This window comes from Chrysemys picta, chromosome 12, assembly GCF_011386835.1.
Source record: "Chrysemys picta bellii isolate R12L10 chromosome 12, ASM1138683v2, whole genome shotgun sequence".
In the NCBI taxonomy this organism is placed as follows: Eukaryota; Metazoa; Chordata; order Testudines; family Emydidae; genus Chrysemys; species Chrysemys picta.
In genome coordinates this window covers 37,740,715-37,763,329 of record NC_088802.1, presented here as the reverse complement: position 1 = coordinate 37,763,329, position 22,615 = coordinate 37,740,715, and the positions used below count along the sequence as shown (strand labels likewise).

General features: G+C 42.0%; 1 protein-coding gene across 1 annotated transcript in view; it reads left to right on the top strand.

The window, feature by feature from the left end:
• The first annotated feature begins 4,112 nt into the window (after window positions 1-4,112).
• Window positions 4,113-22,615, top strand: part of METRNL (meteorin like, glial cell differentiation regulator) — a 33,458-nt gene continuing 14,955 nt past the window's right edge. Inside the window, exons 1-2 of the mRNA XM_005297604.4 lie at window positions 4,113-4,630; window positions 11,844-12,232. Of these exons, the coding sequence (XP_005297661.1) occupies window positions 4,521-4,630; window positions 11,844-12,232 (499 nt within the window). The 5' untranslated portion in view covers window positions 4,113-4,520. The remainder of the gene's footprint in view (window positions 4,631-11,843; window positions 12,233-22,615) is intronic.

Below are 22,615 nucleotides of genomic sequence, written 5' to 3'. Positions count from 1 at the left end.
TGGAAGGCAATAGAGTTTACATCCGCTCAAGTGCCTGACTGCAGGGAGTAATATGCAGCACTGGAGACTATAGTTCTGTTTTACAGAAATTTCGCTTATTAACTTCTGTTTTCAGGGTTTTATAAATCAGTCCCAAAAATAAAATGGCTCCTGCTAAAAACTTGGTATGCTGTGCATAGGAATTATTTTATATGTATAGCTCATTATTATATTGTATAAAGTATCTTATTTATAAGAAAAATTTCCCCTGGGAATTTTTTTTTTTGCTGTTTCTGAATAAGTGCAAAAATGAGTGTTCAGAATGTTTTCTCTTGAAACGATAATTGCTTTTCACAGCTCAAACAAAAAAGCTCAGTGCATCCAAAAACTGCCTCACCCATTGAGTGTGTTCCCAGATCTCAGCCAACAGCACTACTATGGACTAGCTGTGAGTAGCCGGAAGAGCATTCTGGGTTTTGATATGCAAATGAACACACCAAGCATCCCACTTTGTTACAGAATTTCTATATCTCGTACTGCCAGTCACTTTTGAACTGGGAAAATCTTAACTTAGGCGTGGCTTGCAATAGTGGATCCTTGGTTTGCCCATTTTTGATGTCCATCAGCATGCAGTAGTGCTTTGGTCTGGCGGAGGTGAAGTTGGTAATAGGGGACAACACAAAAACCATAGAGACATGGAGGTTAGAAGTGGGGCTTTGGGCCTCCATGTCTTTATTGTGTGATTGAGTCTGTAGAACTAATTGCCACTGGAATTTTTGAAGTAAGCAAAGATAGAAAGCTAAAGCTAATGGTCATTTCAAAATAGCACTCATTACTCCAGGTTCTTATGTTACAGGCTACCTGATCTTATTTCTTTTTTCCTCAACACACTGGGTTGAAATGAATGTATTACAAAGGCACTCATGCATTATAGTGATGGCCTGATGGGGTTATGTAAGAAGGTACACAGAGGGACAAATTTAAGACTAAAAGAATACAATGCTATTTTTGTATGCTTTCCTTTCCAGTACTATTTGCAATCAAAATGTCCTCACAAACAAAAACTTCTTATAAAGAAGGAATTGAGGTTCTGAACTTTAAAGTCTGTGCTACTGCACATGCTCAGTAGAATAAAGAATTTTTTATTGACATGTTTTATTACATTGCTCAATGTTGCCCCACATGTAAATTACATATTTACATGCATTGCATCATTTGATGTAATTACAATAATTTTGTTAATACTTATAATGAACAATAAATACCCCTAATTTACAAAACAAAAACTACATGGAATGGAAATGGAAGGGAATGCACTGTTAAAGATTCTACCTTTCATATATAGGCAGAATGGAAGCACCACCTCAAAACTATAATATATTGGTTTGTGTCTGATGTTCCCTTACATAGCACCCTGACACTTGTGAAGGGTGCTTTATAAAGCAATAGCAATAATGATATACCACATTGCAAATAAGATTTGAATGTTTAATACTTATCTGTGAACTGCTGCCTAGAAAAACTGGTGTAGTGCCCTTCACAAAATCTGTGTGACTGATAATTTAAAGGACACAGTAGACCAAGAAGCTCAATGATCTGGAAATATTTTAACCCCTTTCTTATCTATAGAAGTACCTTATAATTCTGCCCTTCCGCAGCTGTTTCATTCAAGAGAAATGCAGTGCCTCAAGAATGAAAGAATGGTTTGTGTAGCACCCCACTGCTGCTAGACCCAGTTTTCTCCCCCCAACCATTTGCATTCATTTCTCCTCTTGTCTCGGTTGTTTTTCTCTCAGGCCTGGTTCTTCTATTGCCACCCTGTTCAAATTCTTGAATGTATTTCCCTGCTGCTGGCTTCTTTCTCAGTCACTTGCCAAATATTAACTGGGTATCTATCAGAAAGGGTTTACAATCTAAAATCACCACAGGTAGGGACATTACAAACAAGACAAGAAGGTATCCAGAGTGTGGTCTGCTCATTAGAGTTTGAAAGTTTTACAAATGAGGTGGGATTTGAGTACTTCCTTGAAAGTGGAGACAAAGGGAATGTTGCTGCAGAAAGATAGGGCCTATCTCTATTAAGGAAACTTGCCCTGGCCCAAATAAATCCCTAATGTAAACCATGTGACTTACTCTAATAAGTTACCACAGTAAATTGCACTGGGACACATAGGTGCCAACTCCGTGGGTGCTCCAAGGCTGGGAAAAATTGGTGGGTGCGAAGCTCCCCTCCCCTCCCCACCTTGCCTCTGCCTCCTCCCGAACACGCTGCATCCCCGTTTCTCCACCCACCTCCCAGTGCTTGCCACTGCAAAACAGCTGTTTCGCGGCGTAACAAGCTCCGAGAGGGAGGGGGGAGGAGTGGGAATACTCCTCAGCTCAGGGGAGGGGGCTGGGGCAGGGATTTGGGGAAGGGGTTGGAATAGGGGCAGGGAGGTGGTGGAGTTGGGGCGGGGACTTTGGGGAAGGGGTTGGAATCGGGTCAGGAGGGGCCAGGGGCAGAGGGGGGTTGAGCACCTCCTGCGTGTGGTGTTCTGTCCCATCTAGTGCCACTGAGGGTACGTCTATACTTACCTCTGGGTTTGGCGGTAAGCAATCGATCTTCTGGGATCAATTTATCGTGTCTTGTCTAGACGCGATAAATCGATCCCGGAAGTGCTCGCCGTCGACACCGGTACTCCTGCTCCGCGAGAGGATTATGCGGAGTCGACGGGGGAGCCTGCCTGCCGCATGTGGACCCGCGGTAAGTACCTTGTAGTTCGAACTAAGATACTTCGACTTCAGCTATGTTATTCACATAGCTGAAGTTGCGTATCTTAGTTCGAACTGGGGGGGGGGTTAGTGTGGACCAGCCCTGAGACCACTTAGAGTAGGGATTCTCAAACTGAGAGTCAGGACCCCTCAGGGGGTTGCAAGGTTATTACATGGGGGGGGGGTTGTGAGCTGCCAGCCTCCCCCCCCAAACCCCGCTTTGCCTCCAGCATTTATAATGGGGTTAAATATATTTAAAAGTGTTTTTAATTTATAAGGGGGGTTGCACTCAGAGGCTTGCTATGTGAATGGGGTCACCAGTATAAAAGTTTGAGAACCACTGACTTAGAGAGAGAGAGAAAATGAGTCTGCTCTACAGCCTTAGCTAACAGCCAGTTGGCTTTTAGCTCATGTGGTAGAGGCTTATTCACTAAGCTCCAGAGGTCCCTGGTTCAAGCCAACAACTGGGGTCTGTTGACGTTACACTTTTACCAGTGTAGCTGCATGTGGCCCAACTTCCACAATGTAGACAGGCCCTTAGAGTGACAACAAACCTCTTGTCTTTCCAACAGAAATGTAAACTTTGCTGCTTTAACTTTGCTTTCCTGCTAAGCAACATGGAATGTATTAACCTCATACACACCCACAGTTGAAAGGGGGTGGCAGGAGGAAGAGAAAACACATTGAATGTAACTTTTCCCTCTCCGGAGAGGAACAGAGAGGAAACCTCAGATGATAGATGCTGGTCTCTGCGTTTGTACTTAACTCTTTAAGGTGTTCTAATACCACCAGTTTTTAAAGAGAGGAGGGGAGGGGCAGGGCAAGGGGTTGCAGACCCAACAGCAATGCTTTTGTTTAAATCAAGCTGGGTAACTGAGGGGTGCATGCTAAGTGCTGTTTTACCACCACTGCTGCTCCCAGATTCTGAAAGAGACCCCCACTTTTTTCAGACCACTTCAAGCATTGAATACCAGTTGATGGGTGTGGCATAAGGATTTAAGTAGAGTAAAGGCTCCTATTAATGGGGTGGTGATGTGGGGGAATGGGTAATAGGAAAGCCAGGACAGAGATGGAAATGGACAAAACAGAAAAAAGGGGTAATGAGGCTTATGCTGGTGGGTGCCAGTGGAGATGAGGGAAGAGATCAGCAGGGGCAGCATCTGAAGGTGATGCTTTACACTTTTCGTATTACTTTTTGGTACCTTTGAAGTGGCTGCTCTTTGTCCTGTGGTTTTTCAACAGGAGGGCGAATGGGATACTGAAGGAGGGTTACCTTGCCTGGGATATGCCCTATTAGGGGAAGGGAACAAATCTGTAGCACTGTGGGGGGGCCACGACGCCATACAATGAGAACTAGACCAGTTCATGTGCTGCAAGGCCTCGAACTGTGCCAGGAGAGTGCAAGGGAAGCAATCCGGTGCCGGGTTTTGCTAGGTCTTAACTGCAGGCTCCCGTTCGGGAGGAGCCGAGTTTTGTGGGTGGCTCCAGGAGGCAAGGCAGCTCCCCGCCCCTCAGCTGGGAGTCTGGAGAGCTGGGGGAAGGAAACTTCAGAGTAGAGCCGAGCGGCTGAGCGAGGAGCAGCCCGCAGGGATGGGTACGGGGTAGCAGCTCTGCCGGCATCTGCGCTTCCTTTCCCAGTGGCAGGCTGCCCGTGCAATCCCCCCCTCTGGCCCCACCATGTAGGGAAGCCTCCTTGCACGCCGCGGATTCCTCCCCTCCACCCCTCCCATCGCATCGCGCCGTGTCTCGCTGGGGTTCGCACCAGAGCAGAGGGGCTGCTGCGAGGGACCATGCTGAGCGCTCCAGCGCCCGGGCTGCTGCCGCTGCTCCTGGGGCTGCTGGTGCTGTGCCGGGGGGGCGCCGGGCAGTACTCCAGCGACCTGTGCAACTGGAAGGGGAGGTAAGGACGGAGCCATCCCCCCCTGCCCCGCCAGCCGTTTGGGGAGAGGAGGAGGAGCCCGAGCGGGACATGTCCCGAGCCCCAGCGGGGCATGTCCCGAGCTCCGGGGGAAGGAGACAGTCAGCGCTGCCGTGTCTCCCCCGGATTTGGATTAAATTCTTAACGCGCTTTCGTTCAGTTTCTCCGTTTGTTCCGGGGCAGCTCAGTGTCCAGCCCGGCCATGCAATGTGCGGCTCTTCTTTAACATTCCGGCATCCGAGGGAGGGAGCGGGGGGCTCTTTGCGGGATGTCTGCCCCGCTTTTTAAATCTGGTTGAAATCGTCACAATTTGGCAGCCCCCGACCATAGCAGATTTAACCTCCCGGATGGGATCTGTTCCATCTGTGGCAGGATTTCACCCTTTCACCCTCTCTTCTTCCCTTTCTCTCTCCCCCCCTCCCCCGCGTGGCTGAAGGAGAGAAAAGGGACAACTTGATTTTGAACAGAGTCTTTCCTTTTAATGATATCCCCCTCGGCTCCCCCTCCAAATAATTTTTCATTCCTTCTGTGTCGATAGAATGCCTCTGCCTCTCTGCAGTTGTTTAAGAGCTACGAGGCCAAGGGTTACGTTTTCGGGCTTGATTCTCCTTCCCTTGTCTCAGTTTTGCCCCCATGTCACTTTCTGATTTCAGTGGACCGATTCCTTATTTACGCTATTTCTTTGGGGGGTTCTCCTTCCGGACCCCCACCCCCCGTCTCTCTGCCATTCAATATCTGTGTTTTGTCAGCAGTTTAATATTGAAACTAAAAGGCACGAAGGTCTTGATCAGATATGGTGAGGTGGATCTATAAAATGGATTTACATGTCCCTAGTCACTTTCTCAGTGCCTCTCTCCATAGGCTTATGTGAAATTTTACGGAGTAGAGGCCCCGATCCTTCTTCTATTGACATCAATTAGAGTTTTATCCGTGATAGAGGGAGGAGGAAGGAGTTGGCCCAGATATCTGTGTGTATGTGGAATTTGGATTTGGGTGTAGCAAAAAATCTTTTGGTCTGTTTTTTTGAGGCGGGATAGAGAGAAGGGGGTTGATTAACATTCCAGGAGTAACTATCAGCATTGCCAAAGACGTGCCATGGGGAGATGAGGGGGAGGTAGTCTTAGCAGGCATAGGAAGGGTATTTCTACTGACCACAACACCTTCCACATCTGTGCAACCTAACACCGAAATAACCCGTTTTGTAACTCATGTCTGGTGACCTCCTACACTTGGCATTAACTTTGTTGTAATGCAATACACCTGCAAGTCATTTTTGTGATGAAAGTTGACTGTGTGTGTGTATACCATACACACACACACACAGAGAGAGGTAATTAAGGAATTGTCTGGCTCAGATATTTTGTTTTAATTGTTGGTGGTTACCTTGTTTATTTTTCATGTTTATTTCAAAGCACCTGGTTAGTTTTGTAATAGGGTAAAGATTTTAGGCCCAATTCTCCACTTACTTTGGTGAAAATCAGGAATATTTCTGCTAAAGTCAATAGTTACACTGGTGTAAGTGAGAGGAGAATCAGGCTCTTTGTGTGTTCCCATTAACAGTTTACCTAGCTTCATTCAGATTTCACCTGTATGGAACTCAGTGCTTTACCAGACTGATATATAAAGCTATTGGGCCAGATTCTGCTCTTAATTACACTGGTGGAGTAACTTCAATGCAGTAGCTCTGGATTACACCAAAGTCATTTAAGGCAAATTCTAGTCAATTGTTCTTTGGCTGCCATAACTATTCTAATCACCCTAGTTGTGAAACCTCTTGAACGCTCAAAGTGTTTGGCTCCTAAACTTTAATCCTCTGTAATAACTTTACTTTGTCTTCATGGTTTTGCAACCTCTTCTATTGTTTATAATCTAAAAAATCTCTCATTTATATTCACAATCAAAATTGTTGCTAAATTAAGTACACATGTAGCATATATTTGGTTTTTGGTTTGGCTAAACCTGTTTTTAATGGGGTACCAATGTAATACAGTTACTGTAATAAATTCATGTGTTTAATCTGAATTGATTAAAATAAGAGTTTAGTTTAACTTGAAATGGAAGGATGTTTTGGAATGGAGATTGTTCAAAGCAGTGAAATGTGGATTTATTATGCTATATACTTTTGGTCCAGATTATTCTGTACAATCTGAAAGATGCATACAGTTGGCAACTATTTATGAACTTCTAGTGACTCATGACAATTGGTAAAATGTTGAACTATAAATCCAGTTGGGGGTGTGTGTGTTTGCAATGTACAACTGATATGGGACAAAGCCTACAGTTGTCAATTTCAGTAGCAAATTCCTAACAATCTGCTTTTCATACATAGCTCTGTGGTTTTATAGTTTTGGGGCAGAGCCTGTCATCTCTACTCCACCACCCTGAGCATTTCAACTTTGCATAAACAAGGCCTAGAACATGGATGGCAATGTCATCTGTGCACCCATACAAATCCAGTTTGGTTTTTTTAGGGCTCTTGCCCTCCTCCTCCTATCTGAGCCGGTGACCCTCCCACTGACAAGGCAGGGTTGGACATGGCTGTGTCCTGAGCCACTCAGTTTTTTGACTGCCAGCCAAAGGGGATAGTTGAGAGAAATGTGAGTCATTCTTTGCTACAGAGAGTTTGGAGCTGAATTGGTGACCCAGGCTTGGAATTTCCCATTGTCACCGGTCAGCCCCATTTTTGCTTATTAAGGAAATGACACATCCTTGGTGATCCTTCCAGTTGCACAAGAGCAGAAGGGCTGACTTCTTAAAAATAGGTGGAACTGCCCATATTGAGCAGCTTATGTGTCACTACTATATCCAGAATGCAAATGAATTTGGAGCTCAGGGTGAGACAAAGGCAATTACATATAGATTGAAGCTGACCTCTTACCTCTTCTGAAAAGAAGTAGTGACCCCAGGACTGATAATTGAAGGGTATCATCTAATTGTCACTTTATGGGTACTGTTTGTGTGTCATCCACTCTATCCATAAAAGTGATTTTGCTTCTTAAGAATAAATACTGTAACTAACTTTTATTTAGACAGGGCAATCAAATCCCATGCTTAAAGGGCACAAGCTGTTTGCTCCCTGGGGTCAGGAAGGAATTCTTTGTTTAAAGTATAGCATTTTGCAATCAATTAGTTGTCTTTATAGCTGTCTGTCTACATTAGCAATTTATAAGGTGCCTATCATCTTGGTGTCTAAGTGCCATTGGAGGTTCAGTCTTCTTCTTACAGACTAGTAATAGGATATTGCCAGATGCAAGTAAGCAGATCTGATAGGTCAAGGAGTTTTTGGAATCGGTGAGATTATACACTTAATGTTTTGGACACCCATTTTCCATTAATGAAAATTGCCTGGTCCATATAACTTAGGCATCTTTGAAAATCTCAGCTATGATTTCAGTGTCTCAGATTTGCCAGGGAAAGTTTGCCATAATGTACGATCTGATTACTTACTGCAGATGTCTTTAGCAAGGTCTTGCACTGTCTTAAAAGGCCTAATGGAGAACCCCAAGCCCCTGAGGAAATTAGAAACCATACCATGGTGTGGTCCAATCAGAATTCATAATTATTTTGTTTATTCTAAAGATGTCCCATTTTCTTTGAGTGAAAAGTGCTGCTTTGACTCCACTGAAACCTAACCAGTGTAGCCTTTAACTCAGACTGTGGGCTTGTCTACATGAACATTTAGTTTGTGACAAGTTGGGTGTAAATCTACTCCACACTAACCTGCTGTGCTTTAAGTGTCTGCATGAAGCCTGCAGCCATGCACTAACAGTTCCCTAGCGTGCTTTGATCTACTCCCATTTCAAAGCCGGGTATTTCAAAGTGCACTAGGGAACAAGTAGTGTGCTGCAGCATGCTTCGCAGATACACTGTATGGCAGGGTTGTGTGAGGTCCATTTTTACACCTTGGCTTGCCACTAAATAAGTGTTTGTTTAGACAAACCCTAGGAGTAAAGACACCTCCGTCCAGCCCAGTTCTTCCATGGACTGGCTGTGTGACCTTGGGCAAATCACATTGCCTCTCTGGGCATCTGTTTACCCGTCTGTAAAATGGGGATAATGTTGCTTTCTCCTGTTTTTAAAACTGCTTTGAGAGCTACAGATGAAGATCGTTGTATAAGAGCTAAGTGTTCCTATTACAGCCATCTTTCCCGTAGCTATGGTGGACACATTCTCATCTTATAAACATCGCCTGTTGCATTGTCATATATAATAATTGGTTTCACAAATGGCAGTAATGGATCTTTCAAGACATGCAGTTATATGGCCCTTTGAGACTTCAGGAAGGCTAAACATCAGGCAGACAAGTTCAGTGGAGCAACATATCTCTCTTGGGATCTGTAGGAGGAAGTATTGTTTATTAGGACCTACTCCTAGAACAAACAGTACAACGGGGTGCCTTATTCATTAACACAACCATAAAACAACTGACCTCTTGCTATGTCATATATTTAAAAAATAAAAACCTCAAGTTAAATTAAAAATAGCTTTTATGGCCTCTGCATTATGTGCCTGTGGGACAGTTTATTACTGGGTACTGAGAAGTAAAAATGAAATTGAACAAACTTTCAATATGGTGATAGATGGCAGCATTATAAAAGTTCCATTTCATTTGGACTAGGTCTTTAATATTCTGCAGGTTTACCTCAAGTTTTGAAATCTGCTCAATTTCTGAGTCCTCCATTATAATAGAGCTTGATGTATACAGCAGGTACCTGTACATAAGAACGGCCATACTGGTTCAGACCAATGGTCTATCTAGCCCAGCATCCTGTCTTCCAACAGTGGCCAATGCCAGGTGCTTTAGGGCAGTCAGTACTCACTGTATCTGTCTAACAGCATCACTTTGTTGCCTGTGGGATATAATTGGCTACATGTAAGAATTTTAGAATCAATTTTCTTTCATTTGAACAATAGCATGAATGTGTGTATATATATTTTTGCCATGCAAAAATTCACAGTCTCAATATTGGGATCACCTGCAGCAACAGTTTTATTGTGTTTGAGCTCCCTATTCAGTCCCTCACTTTTCCCCATATGTTTTAACAGTATCCTTCTAGGGCAGTGGCTCTCAAACTTTTTTACTGGTGACCCCTTTCACATAGCAAGTCTCTGAGTGTGACCCCCCCCCCCTTATAAATTAAAAACACTTCTTAATATATTTAACACCATTATAAATGCTGGAGGCAAAGCGGGGTTTGGGGTTGAGGTTGACAACTCGCGACCCCCCCATGTAATAACCTCGTGACCCCCTGAGGAGTCCTGACCCCCAGTTTGAGAACCCCGTTCTAGGGTGAAATTCACGCCGGTGCAGAGGACCAGCACAAGTCCTATGCATCACCTAAGTCTTAGTTTGAGGGTTTATTTGATATCTCTGTGATGCATAAGCCTTCTGCCCAAAAGACCAACTTCTTCATTTCTGGTTTTGGCTGAGTGTCATCGCACAAAACCAGTATTGAAAAATTGATTTTTGTGGACAAGATGTAAATAGGCAGTCAATATGAGATATCCCATTGAAACTTCTGTTTCTTGAATATGTCAAGTACTACCGTGTGTCTGAGGGCAAGAGAATAAAGGTCAGGAACTGGTCGCTCTCCCCCATCCTTTGTGCTCTTGATGTGGCTTTCAAGATTATTCAAAAGCACATGTTTGCAGACAGTATTATTAAAACTGAGTTTTTCTGAGCTTCCTTGTGTAACCTCTATCAAGTGGGTTACATTGACACTAACAATAATGAGTCACATCAACAGTAAATGCAAACCATATGTTGGTTTGTTTTTTTCCTTTTTTATACACGGCTTCTTGTAACTCGTCTAAATGCTGTCTGAGTTTAAATCCAGCATCATTTGTTCTGTACCTAAGTATACTGAAGAAGTGGGGAAGAGGGAGATGTGTGTTGGAGATGTGTTGAGAGACCAGAATTTCATGTTCATAATTTATGCCACGTTAAAATGAGTTCTGTGTCTGACTCTGCCACAGACTTCCTGTGTGACCTTGGACAAGTCTCTGTGCCTCAGTTTACACATCTATAAAATGGAGATGTTATGAGGCTTAATTACTTAATATTTGTAAAATACTCTTGAGATTCTCTCATGGAATGTGCTGCAGAAATTGACTTTTTTTTAAGGTTTCCAAGGAGGAACCTTTACAGGGAAGTTGAAGCTCTTAAACTTTATTTTTCAATACCAGATCTCCACTATAATGTTTCATCATCTTGCCTATTCAGAATCGTTCACTGTATTTTTCTGCCTATACAGTACTGCCTTAGAATAAACATTATTAAACACTGTTGTTGGTTTTTGTTCTTAAATCTCACTGCCAAACTTTTAATTATTTCTATTAGAGGAGAGCCTTGGGGCCCCAGCTGAGATCAGGGGCCCATTGTGCTTATAGGCTGCTTAGCACAGAGGGAGAGACAGTTTCTGAGCATGGGAGGGGAAACATAGGCACAGAGTCAAAGTGACTTGCCCATATCTGTATAAGTTAGTGGCAGGGCTGGGACTAGAACCTACATTTTCTGATTACCCGTCCAGTGCTTTTCCCACTAGACCTCACACTTCCTTTGCAACCATTTTGAATGCTGAAAAATTTGGAAATGTACTGTATATTTTGGGCCATATCTTACAAAACCTTTAGTTACTCACATATGTACAGGTTTTCAGGATTGTGCACTATATCCAGTAATTCCAAGTGACTATACATCAGTAACATAGGGTAGATATCTTTTAGGGCTGTCCTTAGTTTAGGCCTCATTCAGGCCGTTGAGGCTCCACAGATCATACAGTTTAGGCTTTGCCTACTCGCAAGTGAGATACTAGTCTGTTGTTTACCTTTCACTGGAAATTAACTCTAGGTTTTCACCTTTTGTCTACCCTCTTTCCGATGTCACTAGATTCTGCTGCAGTTCTTGTGGGGTGTTTTGCATAGGCAATGGAAAAAGTTAAGGTTTAATTCTGAATTCATTTTGAATTGTGATTTAACTTCTTATGGATTTGTCTGGAGCTGTTTTAAAGCCCATCCCAAAATATTAACACATTTCACAGTCTTGATCTGCAAGATGATCTCTGTCAACCACGACAATGGATCAGGCCCGTAGTGCTATAAAGCGTTTTGCTGACTTACCTGTTTTCTGAGAATTATGACCAATGTTTAAATAGTTCTGCTACTCATCTAATTTCCCTGTTCTCTTTATCCCTAGTGGCTTAACTCATGAGTCTCACAAGAAGGATGTTGAACAGGTCTACCTCCGCTGTTCTGAAGGATCAATAAAATGGATGTATCCCACAGGAGCACTCATAGTCAATCTGCGACCCAATACATTATCTGCCTCTTACAAACACTTGACTGTTTGCATAAAGCCTTTCAAGGACTCCGCAGGAGCAAATATTTATTTGGAAAAAACTGGAGAACTGAAAATGTTGGTCCGAGATGGAGATCGCAGCCGCAATAAAGTGTATTGCTTTGGTTATGATCAAGGGGGCTTGTTTATTGAGGCTACCCCTCAGCAGGACATTAGCCGGAAAATTACAGGATTCCAATATGAATTGATAAACAAGGGGACGGCATCTGATTTGCACACAGTTTCTGGTGAGTTTTGAGCAGTTGGCTGCATTTTCATAGATTGTGTTGGATATATGACAGATGGTAAAGTTAATAAGTGGGAACACATCAAGATCTGAATTTCATCCACTTTTAGGGCATGCTAATAAATTCTTCTTTATGTAGAAGAATAGTTTTGTGTGAAAGCTAGTAACATGGATTGAATTCCAAAGAACTGACCCAGAACAGCACGGAGTGACTGATTCTCCCCTCACATACCGTCTACACTATGGGCACTGCAGTGGGACAGCTGTGGTGTTGCCACTGTATCTGTAGGGTAGATGCTTCCTACAATGACGGAAGTGGTTTTTCCATCCCTGTAGTTAATCCATCTATCTGACTGGCAGTGGCAGCTGGGTCAATGGAAGAATTCTGACCTAGCTGCCTCTAAACTAGGGAGGGAGGTTAGGTCAGTTTAACATAATGTTTGGGGTGTGTGAATTTTTCACACCTTGAGTGACATAACAAGGTTGATCTAAATTTTAAATGTAGCCCAGGTCATAGTGGTAAACAAAGTCAATGAAGTTACACCCATTTAAAGCCAGTGTGAGTCAGAATCAGGCTCCAGGATTCTTGCTTAAAACTATTTCCCAGCTTTTATTGTTTTAAAAGACCCCAGTGCTGCATGTTTTGAATAGTAAACATTTTAACAAGGAGAAATGCCTTGTTTTTGTTTTGTTTTCTCTCTGCAGATACTCCTACTCTGCTGACCTAATTACGCTTTACAGAGACAGAAAGTGGGTACGGTAATATCTTTTATTGGACCAACTTCTGTTGGTGAAAGAGACAAGTTTTCAAGCTTACACAGAGCACTTGAAGCTTATCTCGTTCACCAACAGAAGTTGGTCTACTAAATAAAAGATATTACCTCGCCCATCTTGTCTCTCTAATATCCTAGGATCAACTAATCCTGTATTTCTTGTCCACTGAGACCACTCATTGCAGCTCCCTGTCCTTCTAAAACCTATGAGATGAGATTTGCAGTGTATCCTGGAGAACAACAGGTATAGGTTATTTTGTACCAAATGAGGGAGTAAGTTCCAAAGTTAAGACCTTCATGGGGAATATCTTGCTAGTGGCCCCCTCTCTTTTAAACTGATCTCTACTGTGGCAGTATCACAGGAAAAGAGTGGTGTCTCTGAAGTAGTCAGGTCTCAAGTCACTTAGGGCAAGTTAAAACTCGCATCTTAAACTTACTAAACCCTGAGAGCAATATGCAGTCAGTACAGATTCTGAGGCACTGGTGTCGTGTGCTCCCAGTGAAGGACACCACTCAACAAGTGGTGGCATAGCTGATGATATTCCATTTTCTTATTCTCCATATTTCTTAGATTGCATATATAATTTATTCCTGCAGTGATTTATGCCAAATAGGAAAAACCTCTAAGAAAAGACTCCTGCTTTCCTTTTGTGTGTAAATACTTTCTATACTGTCAAGTAATTCTAGTATTTGTATGTCAGTTCACATATTGCATCTCTGAATACAGCTGTTAGTTTGACTGTATTCATGAGGTAGTGAATTGTTAGCTTAGTGATATAGTAAGGTTATAAATCATGCAACACCCATAATAACTGATAGGTGGCGCATTTGCCATTAAAACCAAAAAAGTTAAAGCAATTTTATTAATGATGTTTTTATTTCATTATGTTACTTGTGCAATTTTATAGCTGGATGCCTAGGCTTCATTGTGTCTACAGAGAATTATCTAATGAGTCTTGATTGCTAAAAGTGACACAAAAGAAGTCACTTAAATATACACAGAGGAGCTGTTTCCATTAAGATCACCTCTGCAAAGAATGATATACTGAAAACAGCATATGTTAACTGCATAGTAAAATCCCCCTGTGGAAAACATTAACTTTAAATACTCTTTAAATCTGGTGTTTGAAAACCACTGAATCTGAGAATTTTTCTCTCTTTATTGGGGGTGTGGGAAATATAATCAAAATTGTAACAAACCACTCCATGCATTTTATGCTTTTTTTTTTTTTTTTTTTAAGCTAATTTTTCTGATACGCAAAGTTAGAACATGAAAAATAATTGCCCTGATCCTGCCATTTACAATTCACTATCAGAGTGCTGAATCTGTGTGAAGTCGGGCTTCCTGTCTGTGTAGCAGTTCACCCACATATTGTAAACTGCAGAATCAGGACCAAATATACTAAATGCATAAACTTCTACATTTTTGGAGAATTAGCTATATTAGTGCTATTCGTTCTTAATAAAAATATTTTGTTTGTTAAAATCTTGGAGATATTTTGGAATTCGGAGTTGATCTCATTTTGAGCCTTCCAGAAGCCAAACTGGTGACTGTATGTGATCATATTCTTTTCCTTTGATAAGGATATTAACAGTCGCTTTTTCTAAGACTACTCCATCTTTAATTGCTATAGCCACTGGTTGAATCCCAGTGCTGTTTTCCAGAACAATCTGATACGTATGTGTTTTAGGCCATGTCTACACTTACAAGCTTATAGTGACACAGCTGTACGATCGCTTGTGTAGCCGTGTTATGCCAATGGGAGAGAGCTCTTCCATCGACATAATAAAACCAGCTCAGCAAGCGGCAATAGCTTCTCCTGCTGACATAGCACTGTGCACACGAGTGCTTACGCTGGTAAAACTAATGTCGCTCGGAGAGGCGGGATGTTTTTCACACCCCGAGTGACAAAAGTTTTGCCGACAGAAATGCTAGTGTAGACGTGGCCTATGTGCGTGCATGCATCAGATCGGCCATAAAGTATCTGTGTGATTTGGAAGAACTTTTTTCCCTTGGTGCTAATCCCACGACAAAATCTTCAGATCAAACTCAAGGGATCTTCAAGTTATATTTTAAATTATCGTTGTCTGGTTTTGGAACCCCTAGCTCCTGGAGGCATTCTACTCATGTGTGTTCATCCTGTGTGGCTCCTGCCAACAGTCAAATGAACCTGACTTAAATTCTGTGAATACCTATATGTCTGGTGGAGCTGCCAAATAAGTAGCTGCCTACCCCTGTAACAGATCAATATGTCTTGGGTATCTTGACAGATCCTGGACCAGCCATTCTTCTGTAGCTGATTCTGTTTTTCTATAAAATCATTAATTGAATGCTTGCTAACTGGATTGCAAACTTATCTCCAGACAAACAGAAACCTAATAAGCAATCAGTTGATTTCTCAACTACTGTTTCTTCAGCTGAGAAAAAAGGCCCAACCACAGAGCCTTTACCTTACATAAATTGAAAGCCTGATGTGAGGGACTGTTTGTTACTTTGGCACATGCTTGGATTCTGATTGTGCGACTGTTGCAAATGGAAAAGTGAATCTGATCTTCTGCTAGTTACAGTCTGGCAGAGTTCAACGTAGTTGGAAAGTATCTACTTGAAGAGTAGGTTGAGGTGCTGTTGCAGATCAAGGCTGAGATGCACTGGCAAAACTGTACAGGGAAACTTTCCCTTTTCCTGGACCCAGCCAGTGCACTTTCAGGTGCTCTAAACCAGGGGTTCTCAAACTGGGGGTCAGGACCCCTCAGGGGGTCGCGAGGTTATTACATAGAGGGTCGCGAGCTGTCAGCCTCCACCCCAAACCCCACTTTGTCCAGTATTTATAATGGTGTTAAATATATAAACAAGTGTTTTTAATGTATAAAGGGGGTCACACTCAGAGGCTTGGTACGTGAAAGGGATCACCAGTATAAAAGTCTGAGAACCCCTGCTCTAAACTAAGCAGTGTATTTTAAAAGATTAAGAATAACAAAATAAAACAAAACAAAAAAAAGACTTAAGTGACAAATACCCAGGTGCAGTTATTCTGCACTTTCCATTCCTCAAGCTAGAATATTTAATGAAATCGGGTAGTCTAAAATTTCTGTGCACTGTTTCCCTACATAGTGGTGGTGTTGTTTACTGGTGATATTATTGTACTCTGCCCTTGAATTTATTCTCTCTTCCTAACCTGGCATCCCGGCACTGATTAAAGAGCACAAGTCATCTGTTTAATACTTTAGTGACCTATTGTGCCCCCAGAATCCTGACATTGCAGGGTGCATCAATAAATCAGCAGTACTTGGCAGGGTGCCAGTGATTTAATTAGAGGATCCAGAGTTTTATTAGTTTACCATCATTCTTTCTCATTTAATTGGAATTTAGCAAATAATACAGTGAAAAATGTAGATTCTGAACAGGCTTCTTAATGTGCTTAGAGCAGTCAAAAAACATTCTCATAGCAACTTGAATCTTTCTCATAGACTTTAAGGTCAGAAGGGACCATTATGATCATCTAGTCCGACCTCCCGCATGATGCAGGCCACAAAGCTGTCTTAAAGCTAAAACATTGTGCTTTAAGATTTCCTAAATCTGAGTTCAACCCTTTCCTTGGCTGTAAATCTGCGATAGCTTCATTCATCATATTTTCTAAGGCTGCTCTGGAGAGCTGTAGAGTCTCCATGTTGTACAGAGACATGTTGTAATCCAGATTATATTAATTCAATACTGGATGATTTATAGCATGGCCTTTATTGTTTTAGTGATTTTTATTATGTGACCACTTGTAAAAATACCATAGTGCTTTTAACTAATTGGAAAAAAGTAGCACACAAGAGGCCAAATGCATCCATGGTGTAAATCAACCTGACTTGAGTGCATTTATGCCGGGGATGAATTTGGGCCCACATTTCTAGTGGGGAAAACAGGTTTTCCAAGATTGGCCACCCCAAGTTTCTAATTTAGCATTGACTAAAAGTGAGGACTATCTTATTAAACAATGCATCCCACAATCGTCTGTAATATGTGGATGCAGTCTACATAAACTACAGGCCCCACAGTGCTATGCTCCAGGCTGTGTTGAGGCCATAGTTTAGATCAGGCCAGAGCTGATCATTACACACTGGGACCTGTAGGCTCTGCAGGTTGTACCTAATATTAACGAGGAGGATAGCTACAACAAGTGGCTCCATCTGATGCAAATTAGCTATGCCCAAGAAAGGTTACCTTGGCCCTTATGTAGTTTGTTAAAGTTTGGCGACCTTCATTTCATACATTCTCCTCTAGATACATAAAGTAGTAGCCTAGTGTATTGCTGATTCTCCTAGTCTAAAGGGGCAGATGTATTATGCATTTTTGCTCACTAGCAGTTGGCAGTGAAGCAGCATTGCTGCCTTGAGCCCCTAGATACGCAATTTTCATCCATTTTACACTGGGATCATTGAGTCTGATCCAAAGCTCAGGTAAGTCAATGGGAGTCCTTCCATTAACTTTAATGGACTTTGGATGAGGCCCTATATTCTTAGAAGGTTGTTTGCTCAACTGCAGAATTGATTCACTGTGACGTTCTGGCCAATGGCCTTTGAGAAGCAGGAGAAATCTCGTTTGCTTGGGTTGTTAAATGAGATTCTTTTAATATTTACACTTACCCCGATAGCCACAGGCGCCGACTTGCTCAAAGCCCCACTCCCACTCCTCCCCTTATCCCAAAGTCCCACCCCTGATCCATCCCCTCCCTGCAGTGCCTCCCACCCACTGCTGAAAAGCTGATCAGTTGGGCTCACTGAGCAGCTAATCGCGGGTGGCTGGTGGGTGTTGAGCATCCACTTTTTTTTTTTTTTCTGTGGGTGCTCCAGCATCGATAGCCCTACAATAGATGCCTTGACTACATTAGAAAGGATTTTCCAGTATAGCTATACTGACAAAGCTTCCTAATGGAGATGCAGCCTATACTAGCAAAAGGATTTCTGTGACTGTTATAACCCCTTCTACATTAGGGCTTTTGCTGGCACAGCAGTGTCAGTTAGGCCATAGGACTTTTTTTCCCCCTCCATACTCCTAACTGACATTGCTATGCTGGCCAACGGTTTTAAGTATAGTAAAACTAAATTTTCTACCATAACAACATCATACATTCAGTTTGTAAAAGCACGGAGGTCTATTTTAGGACATTTTACTTCTCAGGACCCTGATTTTTAGTAAATAATCCAAAGTAAGAAATGACAGTGATAAAATGTACAGAACTTACTTATCTTGGATCTTTTTTGGGGGGGACAGGGGGAATTGAGGTATTTTCAGCTGAAAAAAAATTGCTATTACAGCTGTCGAGTAAGGACCAGGTTTGGATTCACTTACTCATGTTGAGAAGCACCTCACTTAAACTATTGGTGTCTAGCACAATGTCAGCTGTATAGTCAAACTTGAATAAGGAAGTGTTTACCACTTTACATAACACAAGAACCAGGGGAGGTTACCCAATAAAATTAGTGGGAAGCAGGTTTAAAACAAACAAAAGGAAGTACTGCTTCACACAAGACACAGTCAACCTGTGAAACTCATTGCCATAGGATGTTGTGTTGGCCAGAAATATAACTGGGTTGAAAAAAGAATTAGTTAAGTTCATGGACGATAGCTCCATCAATGGCTATTAGCCAAAATAGACAGGGACGCAACCCCATGCTCTGGGTTTCCTAAGTCTCTGGCTGCCAGATGCCGGGACTGGAAAACGGGATGGGTCACTTGATAATTGCCCTGTTCTGTTCATTCTTTCTGAAGCATCTGGCATTGGCCACTGTTGGAAGACAGGATACTTGGCTAGATGGATGATTGGTTTGACCCAGTGTGATCATTGCTTGTTTGTATGTTATGTTCTTGTAACTTGATTGCTGGAGTTCACTGAAAATATTCATGTGACTGAGAGTTCTGTGCTACCGAAGTCAAACTTTAACAGAAATGTTCTTTATCTTGATGACATCTATCCATTATAATGCAGGTTCTGCTACCCATTTTATGAGTTTCCTTTATTAATGCCCGGTGGCTAGCTGAGAATGTTTATAGATAACTGAGGTGCAACACTCAAATGTTTAAAAAAAAAATTGGATAAATCCAGTTTTCTAATTGAGAACAATATCCAGCTACTTCTTGTAAGCTGTTAATTCACTGGCTCGAGCTGGTAGAAAGTGTTGGTACAGTGCAAATATTTAGAAGCTTTCTTAACTCCGAGTCAGCTGTTTCCTGTGCCTCCCTTGAGCACTATAAGGGGTACAACAAGACCCTAGAAGTGGGTCACCCTTCAACCCCAGCATTATGAAAATGCTAATAGCCTTCAGTTACTGCAGCACCCTAGGGCACATCTTCACTGGCAACGTTAAAGCGCTGCCAACATGGCTTGTATAGTTGTGGCACTCTAAAAAACCCACCTACAAGAGGGGCATAGCTCCCAGAACAAGGGGCGAAGCTCCCAGCACTGGTGCACTGTCTATACTGGCAGGTTATAGCGCTGAAACTTGCAGCGCTCAGGGGGGTGTTTTTTCACACCCCTGAGTGAAAAAGTTGCAGTGCTGTAAAGTGCCAGTGTAGACAAGCCCCGACTCTGGTCTATATTTGGGAGCAATCGTGCCTTCTGCTTCTTGAACTAGTGGTGTTGCTGATTCTCATTGCCTAAAAGGGCAGGTGCATTTTGCATTGTTCACTGCCTAGCAGTTGGCGGTGAAGCAACATTGCTCTGTTGGGCATTAATCCTGCAAACACTTAGGCCTTGGCTACACTGGCAATTCACAGCGCTGCACTTGCTGCGCTCAGGGGTGTGAAAAAACACACACCCCCCCCCGAGCGCAGCGAGTGCAGAGCTGTAAAGTGCCAGTGTAATCAGCGCCTGCAGTGCTGCACGCTCGCTCGCAGTGCTGTAAGCTATTCCCCTCGGAGAGGTGGAGTACTTGCAGCGCTGCGAGAGAGCTCTTGCAGCGCTGGCGGCGCGACTACACTTGCGCGGCAGCGCTATGAATCCACAAGTGTAGCCAAGACCTTAGGGATGTGAGTAACTTTAGGCTGTATTTCTCATGTGCATAAGAATTTGTGGGATCAGAGTATTGGCGTTGGATTACTTTCCCATCCACAGTGTGCATGCTCATTGGCTATATTGGCAAAAGAGATGGTGGAAATGAGCACGGCTCCCAGTGCATTTTAACTAAAAGCTCGGTGATCTATGCATTTTACAGGTCCTGGCTTCTGAGTCACTGTCATCGTTGAGAACCATTGGTGAGGAAAGTTATGGGGACTGCTCTTTAATTTCCAGTAGGGCTGTCGATTAGTTGCAGTTAACTCACGCGATTAACAGTGCAATTAATTGCGATTCATTTTTTTGAGTTAAACAATAGAATACCGTTGAAATTTATTAAATATTTTTGGATGTTTTTCTACATTTTCAAATATATTGATTTCTGTTACAACACAGAATACAAAGTGTACAGTGCTTACTTTATATTGTTATTTTTGATTACAGATATTTGCACTGTAAGAATGATAAAAAGAAATAGTATTTTTCAATTCACCTCATACAAGTACTGTAGTGCAATCTCTTTATTGGGAAAGTGTAACTTACAAATGTAGATTTTGTTTTGTTACATAACTGCACTCAAAAACAAAACAATGTAAAACTTTAGAGCCAGAAGTCCACTCAGTCCTACTTCTTGTTCAGCCAATTGCTAAGACAAACAAGTTTGTTTACATTTACGGGACATAATGCTGCCTGCTTCTTATTTACAGTGTCCCATGAAGTTGAGAACAGACGTTCGTTCACATGGCACTTTTGTAGCTGGCATTGCCAGGTATTTACGTGCCAGATATGCTAAACATTCGTATGCTCCTTCATGCTTCAGCCACCATTCCAGAAGACATGCTTCCATGCTGATGATACTCGTTTAAAAAAAATAGTGTGTTTAATTAAATTTGTGACACAATTCTCCCCCAAGGAGTTCAATGTCTTTTGTTTTGTTTTACCCGCATTCTGCCGTATATTTCATGTTATAGCAGTCTCGGATGATGACCCAGCACATGTTGTTCATTTTAAGAACACTTTCACAGCAGATTTGACAAAACGCAAAGAAGGTACCAATGTGAGATTTCTAAAAATAGCTACAGCACTCAACCACAGGTTTAAGAATCTGAAGTGACTTCCAAAATCTGAGAGGGATGAGGCTTGGAGCATGCTTTCAGAAGTCTTAAAAGAGCAACACTCAGATGCGGAAACTACAGAACCCGAACCACCAAAAAAAAAGGAAAATCAACCTGCTGGTGGCATCTGACTCAGATGATGAAAATGAACATACGTCAGTCCGCTTTGCTTTGGATCGTTATCGAGCAAAACCAGTCATCAGCATGGATGCATGTCATCTAGAATGGTGGTTTGAAGCATGAAGGGACATGTGAATCTTTAGCGCATCTGGCATGTAAATATCTTGTGATGCCGGCTACAACAGTGCCATGCAAATGCCTGTTCTCACTTTCAGGTGATATTGTAAACAAGAAGTGGGCAACATTATCTCCTGTAAATTGTAACCAAACTTGTTTGTCTGAGCGATTGGCTGAAGTAGGACTGAGTGGACTTGTAGGCTCTAAAGTTTTACTTTGTTTTGTTTTGAATGCAGTTTTTTTTATATAATTCTAAATTTGTAAATTCAATTTTCATAATGAAGAGATTTCACTACAGTTTTTGTATTAGATGAATTGAAAAATACTATTTCTTTTTTTACTGTGAAAATATTTGTAATCAAAAATAAATATAAAGTGAGCTCTGTACACTTTGTATTCTGTGTTGTAATTGAAATCAATATATTTGAAAATGTAGAAAACATTCCAAAATATTTAAATAAATGGTATTCTATTATTGCTTAAGAGCGTGATTAATCGCGATTAATTTTTTTAATCGCTTGACAGCCCTAATTTCCAGTGAACATCAGAAGCTTATGAAGCTACCATAATAGGTCCAATAGAAATATGTTCTGGAATTCAGTAGGTTAGCAACCAAATCCTTTGGTGGGATTTCCTAGCTCTCCGCACAGGATTAATTCCAGTGAGGAATCATTCAAATTTCAAAGCATTCACTATTGTAAATCAATCTTTTCTTTTCTTTTCTTTTCTTTTAATTATTATTTCTTCTTTCCTAGAATCATCTGTTTGTCAGATCTGTTAATTTTTACTAAATAACCCTCAGAATAGAAGCATTAAAAAAAATTCTGTGTCTCTGGGATTAAGGCCATGTCTACGCTAGCACATTTACAGCAGCACAGCTGCACCGATGCAGTGGTGCCCTGAGATCGCTCGTGTAGCTAGCTATGTTGGCAGGAGAGCATTTTCTGCCGACATAGCGCTGTGCATGCTACCACTTAGGCCAGTGAAATTTATGTGGTTCAGGGGTGTGTTTTTTTGTCCACCCCCCATCTCTGAGCAACGTAAGTGGTAGTGTAGACATGGCCTCAGGTTTGCCAAGAAAAAAGAACCACTTGCTGTGGTGTATTTGTGTCCACACAAAGCAGTGGAATATGTTTCATAGCACTTCATCAGCCAGTATTCATTTGTTGATTGCATAATTGGCTTCAAACAAAGAAAGCTGCATTTCAAGCCAAACCAA